The sequence below is a fragment of the Photinus pyralis genome, unplaced genomic scaffold (assembly GCF_008802855.1).
Source record: "Photinus pyralis isolate 1611_PpyrPB1 unplaced genomic scaffold, Ppyr1.3 Ppyr1.4_LG3b, whole genome shotgun sequence".
In the NCBI taxonomy this organism is placed as follows: Eukaryota; Metazoa; Arthropoda; class Insecta; order Coleoptera; family Lampyridae; genus Photinus; species Photinus pyralis.
The window spans coordinates 4,576,017-4,588,142 of record NW_022170510.1 but is presented as its reverse complement, the minus strand read 5'-3'; the positions used below and the strand labels follow the sequence as shown (position 1 = coordinate 4,588,142).

General features: G+C 33.8%; 5 protein-coding genes across 7 annotated transcripts in view; 4 read left to right on the top strand and 1 right to left on the bottom strand.

The window, feature by feature from the left end:
* Positions 1–107, top strand: part of LOC116167029 — a 12,123-nt gene extending 12,016 nt beyond the window's left edge. The window contains exon 6 of the mRNA XM_031482262.1: positions 68–107. Coding sequence (XP_031338122.1) covers positions 68–107 — 40 coding nt within the window. The remainder of the gene's footprint in view (positions 1–67) is intronic.
* On the top strand, positions 7–1,236 carry LOC116167287 (endoplasmic reticulum chaperone BiP-like). Its single transcript, XM_031482613.1, has one exon. The coding sequence runs from the start codon at positions 118–120 to the stop codon at positions 1,090–1,092; it is 975 nt and encodes a 324-aa protein (XP_031338473.1). The 5' UTR covers positions 7–117; the 3' UTR covers positions 1,093–1,236.
* A 3,334-nt stretch (positions 1,237–4,570) lies between these two features.
* The window catches only part of LOC116167270 (vacuolar protein sorting-associated protein 28 homolog), an 8,611-nt gene continuing 1,055 nt past the window's right edge, over positions 4,571–12,126 (top strand). Inside the window, exon 1 of the mRNA XM_031482593.1 lies at positions 4,571–5,348. Coding sequence (XP_031338453.1) covers positions 4,656–5,297 — 642 coding nt within the window. The 5' untranslated portion in view covers positions 4,571–4,655 and the 3' untranslated portion in view covers positions 5,298–5,348. The remainder of the gene's footprint in view (positions 5,349–12,126) is intronic.
* LOC116167267 (histone-lysine N-methyltransferase SMYD3-like) lies at positions 6,389–8,533 on the bottom strand. 2 transcript variants are annotated; one of them, XM_031482588.1, is made up of 8 exons: positions 8,281–8,533; positions 8,063–8,198; positions 7,771–8,012; positions 7,596–7,723; positions 7,368–7,544; positions 7,026–7,320; positions 6,672–6,834; positions 6,389–6,621 (listed from the first exon to the last, which is right to left on the bottom strand). In XM_031482588.1, exons 2-8 carry the CDS (start codon positions 8,173–8,175, stop codon positions 6,423–6,425), a joined length of 1,317 nt encoding a protein of 438 aa, XP_031338448.1. In that variant the 5' UTR covers positions 8,176–8,198; positions 8,281–8,533; the 3' UTR covers positions 6,389–6,422. The 2 variants fall into 2 exon arrangements, with proteins under 2 accessions (XP_031338448.1, XP_031338447.1); XM_031482587.1 differs by having other exon boundaries at positions 8,063–8,533.
* LOC116167268 (neuropathy target esterase sws-like) lies at positions 10,184–11,957 on the top strand. Of its 2 annotated transcripts, none has more exons than XM_031482589.1 (5): positions 10,184–10,381; positions 10,588–10,669; positions 10,718–10,929; positions 10,977–11,309; positions 11,356–11,957. In XM_031482589.1, exons 1-5 carry the CDS (start codon positions 10,259–10,261, stop codon positions 11,587–11,589), a joined length of 984 nt encoding a protein of 327 aa, XP_031338449.1. In that variant the 5' UTR covers positions 10,184–10,258; the 3' UTR covers positions 11,590–11,957. The 2 variants fall into 2 exon arrangements, with proteins under 2 accessions (XP_031338449.1, XP_031338450.1); XM_031482590.1 differs by having other exon boundaries at positions 10,571–10,669; positions 11,356–11,956.

The following is a 12,126-nucleotide window of genomic DNA, read 5'->3' as shown; positions in this document are numbered from 1 at the left end:
GAAAAGGCCAAGCGTGCTCTTTCATCTGCTCACCAAGTCAGAATCGAAATTGAATCGTTCTTCGAAGGCGACGATTTCTCAGAAGCACTCACCAGAGCGAAATTTGAGGAGCTCAACATGGATCTCTTCCGTTCGACCATGAAGCCTGTACAAAAAGTTCTTGAAGATGCCGACATGAACAAGAAAGACGTAGATGAAATTGTTTTGGTAGGTGGATCCACTCGTATTCCTAAAGTACAGCAACTCGTCAAGGAATTCTTCGGAGGCAAAGAACCATCTCGCGGTATCAATCCTGATGAAGCTGTCGCTTACGGTGCCGCTGTACAAGCCGGAGTGTTATCTGGGGAACAAGCCACCGACTCAATCGTCCTACTCGATGTAAACCCCTTAACAACCGGCATTGAAACCGTAGGAGGTGTCATGACCAAACTCATTCCACGTAACACTGTCATTCCCACAAAGAAATCTCAGATATTCTCCACCGCATCCGACAACCAACACACCGTAACCATCCAAGTTTACGAAGGAGAACGTCCGTTGACTAAAGACAATCATTTGTTGGGCAAATTCGACTTAACTGGCATACCACCGGCACCTAGAGGTGTACCACAAATTGAGGTAACATTCGAAATCGACGCCAACGGTATTCTACAAGTATCCGCCGAAGATAAGGGAACCGGAAACAAAGAAAAGATTGTAATTACAAACGATCAAAATCGTCTCACACCCGAAGATATCGATAGAATGATAAAGGATGCCGAAAGATTCGCTGATGAGGATAAGAAACTTAAGGACCGTGTCGAATCTCGCAACGAACTTGAAAGTTTCGCGTATTCGCTTAAAAATCAACTTAGCGATAAGGAAAAATTGGGATCAAAGATATCCGACGATGAAAAGAGTAAAATGGAAGAAGCAATCGAAGAAAAAATTAAATGGCTCGAAGAAAATCCCGAAGCAGAGGCCGAAGATTATAAGAAACAAAAGAAAGAGCTGGAAGATGTAGTCCAACCGATTATCTCCAAGTTATATCAAGGTGCAGGCGGTCCACCACCACCAAGTGGCGAGGATGATGATCTTAAGGATGAATTATAAAGTTCCAAGACTGATTTATAAACTTATTTAATACTAGCCCAAGTGAGATGTGTGAATGGACATGTGTGAACAGTTTAGTCAAATGTTTTTCGTTTTAAGTGGTAAAAACCCTGTCTCTCAACAACTGAAGAAGAATTTTATATTGAAACGAATGTCGTCATTACAAGTAGTTAATTTATTTTTTTCTCAAATATTAGCATACGATCCTCAATAGCTTTCAGTATAATTATTTTTTTATTGTTATTGTAGGCTAGTATTTGATTTGTTAAACAATTTTTTCAATAAAATATTGAAAGTAACCTTTCGTATTTGCATTTTAAATTATTGGTAGGTGCTTGCAGTACTAAAGTATTTTAAAACTAAAAGAACATAGGCCTGCAAGTCTAAATGCTACCAGATCAATAGTACTGTTCATGTGCGGATGGTAATCTGTCAGAACATGGTCTGTGTTATAAAAAGAATCTTTGGACATGTCCTACATTTGACTAAGTAAACATTTTATCGACAATTGTAGAAAAAGATCAGTGTAAAAAAGAACTACAGTCGAACTTCGATAAATCATGACTTGACAGAAAAAAATTTCGAGTTATCAAAACTTTGACTTATTGAATAAAACACATAGTATGCATATACCGTGTATTATTTACGTAAACATATTTATTATGAAAGGAAATGCATTACAAAGTTCAATAGTGGACATACTGCAATCTATGTATGTATAATGTATATAATTTCACAGCCATATCTTTTTTTCGTGCCCCACCTTCCACTTCTTTTAAAAGTCTATATTTATCGTCAATAGATAAAGTTTTTAAAGTGCGTTTTAATGACATCGTCAACAAGAAAATCAAATTAACGAATATTCGCGTTGAAACAACTAATAAAACACGCACACCTGTATAGAAATCCGCGCAACAACCAACGAACTTTGATGAGTAATGCTGAAAACGCACTGTCTTCAAGGTTAAGCTATAAAACGAACGGTTACAGTTAAGGGACTTCACAGAATTCGACTTATCAAAGTCGTGCGCACTTAATTTGCTCGAGTTATCAAGACATTCGAGTAATAGGAGTTCGAGTTATCAAGGAAAAAATTGAACATACGCCTTACTGTTGCAGCTATTGCCAACCAAGTTGATTCGAGTTATCAAAAATTCGAGTTATGGAAGTTCGACTGTAATTGTTGTGATAGACTACCCGGACATAACATTTTTTTGGGTCTTCCAATAAGCGCTTGTACAATAAATGGAATCCGCCTTCAGAAAGACTCCACTTATCAAATTTGTGCACCCAGTATGTCCTCTTCTTTCTTTTTTAGCTTCTTGTTCAATTTCCATTGCTATTGCCAAGACAAGCATTTCATCATTACTAAGTGAACTAGGCTCGAAACCTCAGATATACATGCATAGCAAACAAAAAGTAGATGTGATTGCTTTCGGGAAATAAATAATAACAAATACATAAAACCTAACAATAATGAAATAGTATATTTCATTAGGAGTCCGGAAAGCAGGCTTTTTCCGTGCGCGCGTGGCAAATTCCCGCCGAACACGGGAAGTCATGCAAGCACGGAAAAAGCATTTCTGGACGTGTAATGAACGATACTTTTTATTATACTTCTTTTAAATCGATAACATAAAAAACAACAAACTGGCTAACATTTTTATTTTGTGACAGTTATAGAAAATGCGTTTTCATGGTTACTCTCAAATCATTCCAAAGACGATTTGTTTAATTAGTTTATTTCAGATAAGGTTGGCGAAACGTCAAAAAATGTCACAAATTCTCAAAGAAGTTTATCTAAATATTCAAACATCTACGAATTAAAACGCAAAATACTTACATATGAAACATTACAACGCATATAGATTTTTTGAAAATTAGTTTACTTCCCTGTAAATTTGTATTTTAAAGAAATATTTTGGGTAGGTACTAAAAGATTCTATAAACTATATTGCGAACTATATTACCCCTACAAATAATTAATCCATCCACACAGAATCTTTCGGAAAGTAGAAAACATTTCATTCTAGTTTTGTGGTTTCAGTATTTTGGATTTACCCGTGTAAGGGCGGGAAAGAATACCCTTACCGCAGATTGCTCTGCGTGTCGTAAGAGGCGACTAATCAACATCAAACTGAGCGCGGTGTCAAGAGCGCACCACTCAAAACCATAATATACTATGTGTAAAGCGATGGCGTATACAAGAGGGAACTTTTTATTTAAATATTGATTCATGAAAAAATTTATTCTTCATAATATTTTTTGCTTGCTTTGAAAGTACCAATAACGTTTCGATTGTTTGTGGTTTGATAGCAATACTCTATCTTAATTATAATGTAGAATGATAACTTTCAATAAAAAAAATTAATTTTATTATTTTTCCAGATTTCTATAAATACATTTTAGATTATCGAAACGTTATTGGCACTTTCAAAGCAAGCAAAACATATCATGAAGAATAAATTTTTTTCATAAATCAATATTTAAAAAAAAATTTCCTCTTGTATACCCCATCCGCTTTACACACTCGCATATATGCTCAAAACGTTTAAATCTTTCTATAATAGAATCTTCTGGCATCATATCCTATTAGAGGAATTCCAAAATACTCCTTCTTTTTAGAATATTTTTTTAAATTTTCTTCAAATCATTTTATACACTCATTTTTAAAATTTTCTTGAAATTCCTATAGGATTTCTGAAACTTTTAAATTAAATGTTGAGAACCTCTACAAAAAAACCTTGAGAACTATTAGAGTCGTTACAATCTCCATAGATTCATTTTCTTCCTATTGTTTCTTGAATCTTTCCGAAAACAAAAAAAATAAGGCAACTAAAAGCCTTACTGTGAGGGCGGGTTCTTTATGCTTAATAGTTAAATCTTAATTCGTAATTCTTATAAAATAAAAAGATAAACGTAGAATGTCTAATGATCGCGTTTCTCCAATTTCTTAGTTCCTAATTCGTACCGTAATTCTTAGTGCATGACCATGAAAGTTCCTAACTTTTAAGCATTAAGAATTAACAATTGAGAAACCTGAACATGGCGCATGCGCGATTTTTCGTAATATCAGTTGGCGTCTCAAGTCCCTCAATTTGATTGGCAGTTATTTGGTGTTAAAAATAAAGACTTACAAAATTGTATAAACTTGTGTTGGGAAATTACTTAAGAGTTAAGATCTATGCATAACGGATTAAAAAAAACAATTAAGCATTAAACATAAAGAAGTTGCATAAACCCGCCCTGAGTCAATGGATGTGCACATCAGTAGTAGAAATACAATGGTAGTAGGTATGGAGTACGATATCGGTTTAGAAATAAGATATGAGTGTACAGTGTGTTCCATATCAAGTGGGATTGCATGTGTAAGTTTGCACAAACTTCTCACGTATAGGTACTGAAATAAACATAGGCTTAAAATGTTTTTTTGGGTTACCCTGTATGAACACTTACGCATGCGCTTTCAGTACTATTTTGTTTACTTGTCACATTTTAAGGTTAGAATTAGTCATTGCTGTGAATTTATTAATTAATTGCCCATTTATAATCTAAAATTACTGATGGCTGTTAATCAAGATAACAGACCTGAATTATACGAAGAAGTGAAATTATATCAGAATGCAAGAGAAAGAGAAAAGTTTGATAACCTTGCGGATTTGTATGCAGTAATAAATACTTTGCAACAATTGGAAAAAGCTTACATTCGCGATTGTGTAGTGCCTAAAGAATACACGGGTGCTTGTAGCAAGCTACTAGTACAGTACAAAGCGGCATTTCGTCAAGTTGAAAGCGACTCTTTCCCTACGGTCGACGCATTTGTACGTAAATATCGTTTAGATTGCCCCGCTGCATTGGAACGTATCAAAGAAGGTCATCCCATTACCATTAGAGATGATAAAGGAAACACTAGCAAGTGCATTGCCGACATCGTTTCCCTATTTATTACACTAATGGATAAATTGAGATTGGGCATTACAGCTATGGACGAACTTCATCCGGAATTAAAAGATTTGGTCGACACAATGCAACGCTTTAGTATCATTCCATCTGACTTTGAAGGAAAGCAAAAGATGATCGAGTGGTTAAACACATTGGATTCCATGAAGGTGTCTGATGAATTATCGGAAACTCAGGTTCGCCAGCTCCTATTTGATTTAGAAAGTTCATATGCTGCTTTTAATAAGTTATTGCACAATTCGTAACTTTTGTGATAGAATTTGCTTTATGTATATAATGTTTAATATTTGCAACAGGTCTCTGATTTTATTAATTAAATATTTTTTATCCTTTCATAAATAACAATAATATATAAATAGGTAATTAATCCGTTGTCATGTTTTCTTTATGCAATAAACAGTAAATCTCACCAAATTGATTTTTACAACAAGTACCTACTAGTGACAACAACAGACTAGACCCAAACTGCTCATGTTGCACACACTACTACACTAAAGTATACTGTGCGATCAAAAATGAGTTGCTATCGAGCCACCTTTGGAACTTTTGTTTACATGGAAAATCGTATTTAACTTGAACTTCCAAAGGTGACTCGACAGCAACTCATTTGTGATCGCTTGTTATCCACCTCAAAAGAAAAACTGCAAACATAGTATAGTCCTTTTTCCTAAGCAAATTATTGTTAACTAATTAGAATTCTACACTAAATATTTTTTATAATAGAAATTGATCATAAAACACCAAAAATCATCGGTTACCGACACTCAAAAATATGTCGATACCACGTACGCCCAATTATTAATTATAATACTTTATCAATAAATATACCCTCACATATTCCTATATAGTATGCCATGATCGAAACTGTTAAATAAGTATATCTCATAGGTAATAAAATAATCAATATGAATGTCCATTTTTTTCAGTACACTGATTCTTGATTTTCTGTGGGCACCATCTTTTAGATAAAAGTTCCTATTGGGTGTAGTATGACCTTTGCTATGAGGAAGTGGGACACACTATGTAAAAAATCACAAGTCTTGCAAGGCACTTTCTTAAAAATGAAGGAAGAAGTATTTTAGTTCAACTAAAACATCAGTAAAGAACCTATACATATATCATTTTTATGATATAAAATCTATCTATTGAAAAAATCCCAAATACTTACAATTTGGCAGTCAAAAGAAAAAAATAAGTGATATGTGTTCGGCTGTCAAAATGAAAACTACATCAATAATGCTCTCATTGTAAAATTTGGCATGTTTGATTCCATTTAATCAACCTCCTATATGATATCTATTATGGAATAACTAAATTAAAAAACCTTTTATTCGTATATCTTAGTTTATTAATTAATGACATAATTAATATTAGTACATACAATTCTGAATTAAAGACGCTATTTCACTTCTATACAAATTACTATCTTCTCCATGAGTTATTTTAATTATCTTACACGCATTGTGTAAATACTGTTTCCCATCTTGAATATTTTCCTGATAGATCAAAATCTTGGCTAACTTCAAATACAAAATACCTAGCAACGGATGAGTGTCACCCAAATATTTTCTGAAAAACAGCAAAGTAAAAATGGTGCATTAAAAAAAGTTGATCCGTACCTGTAACCAGCAATTAAAGATATGCCAAATATTTTTGCGTCATCCCATTGTCCAAAATCAATACTACTTTCGAAGGCTGAATCTAAAATTCTTACATGCTGTATGTTTAAATTGTGCAGAACCCCTTTGTGCCTGTTTAAGCAGACTTTACAGACGTCTAGATCTACATTTGCTGTAAAGGAAGCAATAGGTTCATACTCACAGAACTGACGGGAAATTAGAAAATATACCGGTAACCCGGTTGATTATGCTTCTTTTTTTTGGTAGGCAAAAAATAACAAAAATAAGAACAACTCTTTTTGGGAACTTTAGGGTAATGCCACATACTGAATTTTTTTCTGGGTCAAAGGATACATGCTAATTTCATATTCTGCAAATGGACATCTGTAAATTCAGTTACATCCTTATAGAGCTGCTTAAACTGTCGAGAAATGGGGGAGTCACACTGGTCACAGTTTGAAACTTGGTCATAGTCCCTTATTTCTACTAAGGAATCGCAGTGTGGATTAGAACAAGCTGCCGCAGACATATGAATAGGTTCCAAAGGATCTAAACATTTGGGACATTGACACATGAAGTAGTATGTTGCCATCAATTCCTTCTGGCGTGCCTCAGGTTTATATAATGTATCAATGTAGCTGACAAAAACCTAAAACGCACATTAAAAAGAACTTTTTTGTAATGCCACTTACCCACTTTGTCCCAGTTTAAACAAGGCATTGTTTCAGTAGCACGAATATTTAAACGAGTTCCTTGAAATGTTGCCACAGCAGTGGGTTGGCATGAATGATCTATAATGGATGCCGCCAAATAAATCCCGGTGCCTAAACTTTTTAACTCTTCGTCGCATATGTTAAAACTATTAACGCACATCTAGAAGACACATTTTGAAAAACCAGTAACGCATGACTAAATTACACTTACTCTTCCATACATACCCATTAGTTCAATTGGATTAGGAATGAAATCTGTACCCAGAAAGTCGTTTAAAACTCCACACAAGGATTGAAAATGTTCTATTCGATTAATATCATCCTTTATATTTGTATAATCTATGCAACAATAACGGTGTATTTGCAACTATAGTTAGACAACTTACGCGACATTAAATCTTTAAATTTTCTATATTTGGTTTTAGTGTAATACGATTTAATTTCGGAACCTCCTTTGGCTAATTTTTTTAATATACGTGATAATAACCTGGCTGCATCTGGAATTATTCTAGGCGATATTCTCTTTAAATTATTGCACTCGTGCTTATGAATCGACCATCCGTCTTTCTGACAAGACCTTCCACAATAATACACATAGTGGCAACTGGCACACTTTCGCAGTTCACTCCTACAAATAAATTATAAGTTTTATAGGTATATGATCTTTTATTTACCTACTTTGCAAAACAAAAATCGCAATATTCCGTCCTGTATTTAGATGTAAGAACATAAACAAAGGGCTGTTCAGTCAGTAGTAAGGTCCCCGGTTTCACCTCCTCGCCGAGACCCATTCTGCTAAGATAGTGCTGAAACACTGAAAATAGGTATAGGTTAATTAATTTAGGGTACATGTTTATTTTTAAAAGGAGAATAAATAGAATCAAATCTTTAACAACCTGGAAGTATTATTAACTCGTCAGAGTTTTAATTAGCATTTATTTTTACAGGTTCAATCCTGAAATATATTGATACGAAATTCCTGAATTTTTGAATTAATTTGTGGTTATTTTTTACACAATCCCCCAAACAAGTGTTTATATTTCAGTGGCGTACTTATCCACGAATCGGAAATTCTAGTGGGAGTCTCTAGCACTTGCTATACATATTTAACAATAAAAAAAATTAAAAAAGATAAAAAATGTCTAGCTCTAGGTGCAAACAAACAGCAATTACTTTAAATAAAATAATCTTTTTCAGGAAAAAATAGCCTACTTATGACGCTAAAGCTGAAATAATACCTAAATTGGAATAGGTATTGTTCTCCTTGGATAACTTCCTACGAATGCGAATAAACATGATTAAAATGACTTACAATAGTAGTACCATATTTATTGAAAATCTCCTCGAGTTTCATGAACTTATAGCATTGAATTGATAGTTATAAATTCAATGCTTATAGTACCAAAAGTATCCCTAATGCAAATTTTCCGCGGTTGCGAATTATCCGGAAGCGAAATGTCCAGGATGCGAAATATCATGGAAGCAATAAAATGTCCCGGTGCAAATTGTCCGACTGCAAATTATTTTATTGGTGCTAATTCTCCAGGTGGGATTGGTGGGAATTGTCTACATCACGTCCCTGGGCTTCATTGGTTGTGTGTTTCGAACATTTTAAAATAAAATAATATTGGTGTATTTAATTTCATTAGCTCAATTACTTGAAAATCCGCCCTAAAACATTTGTCTATAAAGTCCAAAGAAAACTAGCTAGATAAATGAGTTGCGGGCTCGTAATATTCGTCATAGAAAGGTTCACTTCCGGAAAGTTCGTCTCCTGGAGATTATCTTCCTCCAGAATACTTTCACTTGCTTTAAAGAAAATTATTATTCAAAACCTCTCTCTTGAAATAATTGCTATATTATATTATACCTGTTATATCTATTACATTCCAGAATTTCATATTATTGACAAAATATTCGTCTCGGTAGATTCGTTCCCTTCGAAATTTTCACGCCCAAACGAAATCCTTGAAGAATTCACGCTTAAAAAAGCATACTCCAAAGGAATGCCTCCAAAATTTCGCCTTAAAGCCGCTTTACATTAGGCAATTTTAGTGCAATGCAAGGCTTCTGCTATGCAATCTAAAATTGCCTTGCATTGCTTATTACGGTTTTACATTTATGCAATTGTCTTGCAACTTTTGTGCGAGTTCAGAAAAGTGTTGCAGTACTGCCAACATATTTTTCAAAAATTGAAACTTTTCAGTTTGTTTACGCAGAAGGTTATTCTTGAAACTTAATAAAATTGACCATTAGGTATGAGCAAACAAAAGGAAATTAAACTGGTTACAACTTGTTATGTGGTGGCGCTTGCTATTAAAAAAAACACACAAAATAACACACGCGAAACCAAATAAATTGTGGTATTGACAAAATTACTAGAAAAGTTACTAGAACTTGCGCCAAACTTGCAAGTGAAATAGAACTTTCTCTATTTATTTTTCTTGCACCTGAATTGCGTATGAACATGCGCAGTAACGTATCTCTAACTTGCATTGCTCTTGCATTGCACGAAAATTGCCTGTAAAGCGGCTTTTAAAAAAAGACATGTACATGTACATAAGCTGACTGTATCTTAATGTAAATCTAATGTTAACTTTAGTTTTATCGGCGAAAACGTGTTATATTAAATAATGAAGTGAAGGAACTAGGAAAGTACCAAAGGAAACTCACCCCAAATCAGATATAAACTAAAATGTTAACTTTTCGGATTGCTTTCACGAACGCCCAAGATTTAATAAATTAGTATTAGTTACGCCACTGATATCAGCTGGTGTTATCTGACAGGAATATTGATGTAGCTGTCAAATGTCAAATAATGTATAAATAAAATAGTTTAAAAACGAAAATGGTTTATTAGGATGTAATTTAAAAATGGATATTTTGAATTTGTTAAATGAAATTAATGGAGATTTTGGAAACGTCCTAAAATCTTTTTGGATTGGAAGTACTTATACCAACTACTTTGAAGTGATTTTGGAATTACTAGTGTTCAAGGTGATTCAGTCAACTATTGTATTGTGTATTAATAATTCGTGTTTATTGTTTATTTAATACGCATTTTATCTTATTATACAATAATAACGCAATTTTATTAGTCATTAATTAAAATAAGTTATAATTCCATTTTATTTCACACTTCAGAATGTTTTTAATCTGTTGAAACTAAAAACAATTATTCATTAGGCATGTTACTCTTCCAGTTTAATTACGCGTTAGCCCTACTTATCTTTGCCATTCTTGGATGTTCTTGTTGGTATAGTTTCCGCAGATGGCAAATACGAGGTATGTAAATTACAAACTATCCATAATTTCTAAATAACTTGCAAGCAGGTATATCTCTAAAGCAATCTACACCTTTTGGGGGATCACGTTTTCGAAAACGAGACAAAGCACTGTTTTATGGAAGGAAAATGTTAAGGAAAGTCAAATCGTTATCGGGTCAAGTTCGCAGTTCCGGTCAGGGCCGAAAACGAAAACTGGTAATGAGATTTGCCCGAAAGTTGTTGCGTCTACGTAAAGAAAATGAATTGGAGCAATTAAAGGTGGTCGAACTGCCAGTTGGAAACTTACTATATCGTTTATCTTACAGGTTTTAGAGCCGCCCGCCGAGTATTTGGAGGAAGACTTGTTTAGTGATGATCGTATGCCGAGGGATGTGTACTACTTGCTAAAAAGCATGCGAGTTTTTGGCTACTTTGAAACTCCAGTTTTTCTAAAAATATGCAAACAAACGGAAATAATGAACGTGCCCGCAGGTTCATTTCTTTTTAAAATCGGCGAACCAGATGAAAATGTTTTTATTGTTCAGAGTGGTAAAGTTAACGTGTTTATTACGGCTGTGGATGGATCAATTTTATCGTTAAAGATGGTTAAAACTGGCGAATCTGTTACGTCCCTACTGAGTTTTACAGATGTCCTTACGGTATGGTTGTCTTAAGGTTTGCAATGTGTATTAAAATTGTTGGTAGGGTCATCCAAATCCGTACAGAACAGTGTCCGCAAAGGCCATGGAGGATTCTACAATTGTAAAACTTCCTATGGCTGCTTTTCATGAAATTTTTCACGAATGCCCTGATACCTTTATTAGAGTCATACAGGTTATTATGGTACGACTTCAACGAGTTACTTTTACAGCGCTTCATCAGTATCTGGGTCTTAGCACAGAACTTATTAATCAGGTATTCCTTTTTTACAATTTTTAAACGTATCAATTGGAGATATGCCATAAAGTCGAACAAAGATTACCAAGTAGGTTAATAGAGGCATGAACCCCAAGATAAAACCTATTTTACTCACTAGCAAGTGCTTAACAATAAAAGTAGCATATCCAATTAAAAAAGTAATTGCAATTTATAATTTAGTCCTGTGTTTTAATTTGCTGATAATTATGTCTAGTGAAACCATTATCATGGACCTATGTGGTCATATTTTTTCCTTTATTAGTGCTATGTGATAAAACATTTTCAAGATAAGAAATCATAATCATTAGGAAGTGCGAACTTCTTGCCATTTCCATAAAGTAGCAATCAATAGGTACCTACATATTTATGTAGCACGCATTAGTAAAGCCAAATAACACATGCTCTAAAAAATTCTTTCTTTTATAGTTATTTGCATTTTATTTTAATTACTTATGGTTCTTAAAGTTAGTTGTTTTGTTTTTCAATTTTTTACTCTTCAATGTAGGTGTATCATTGAATAAAATAATTCAGTTTATTCAATCCCTTACCCAACAAGTT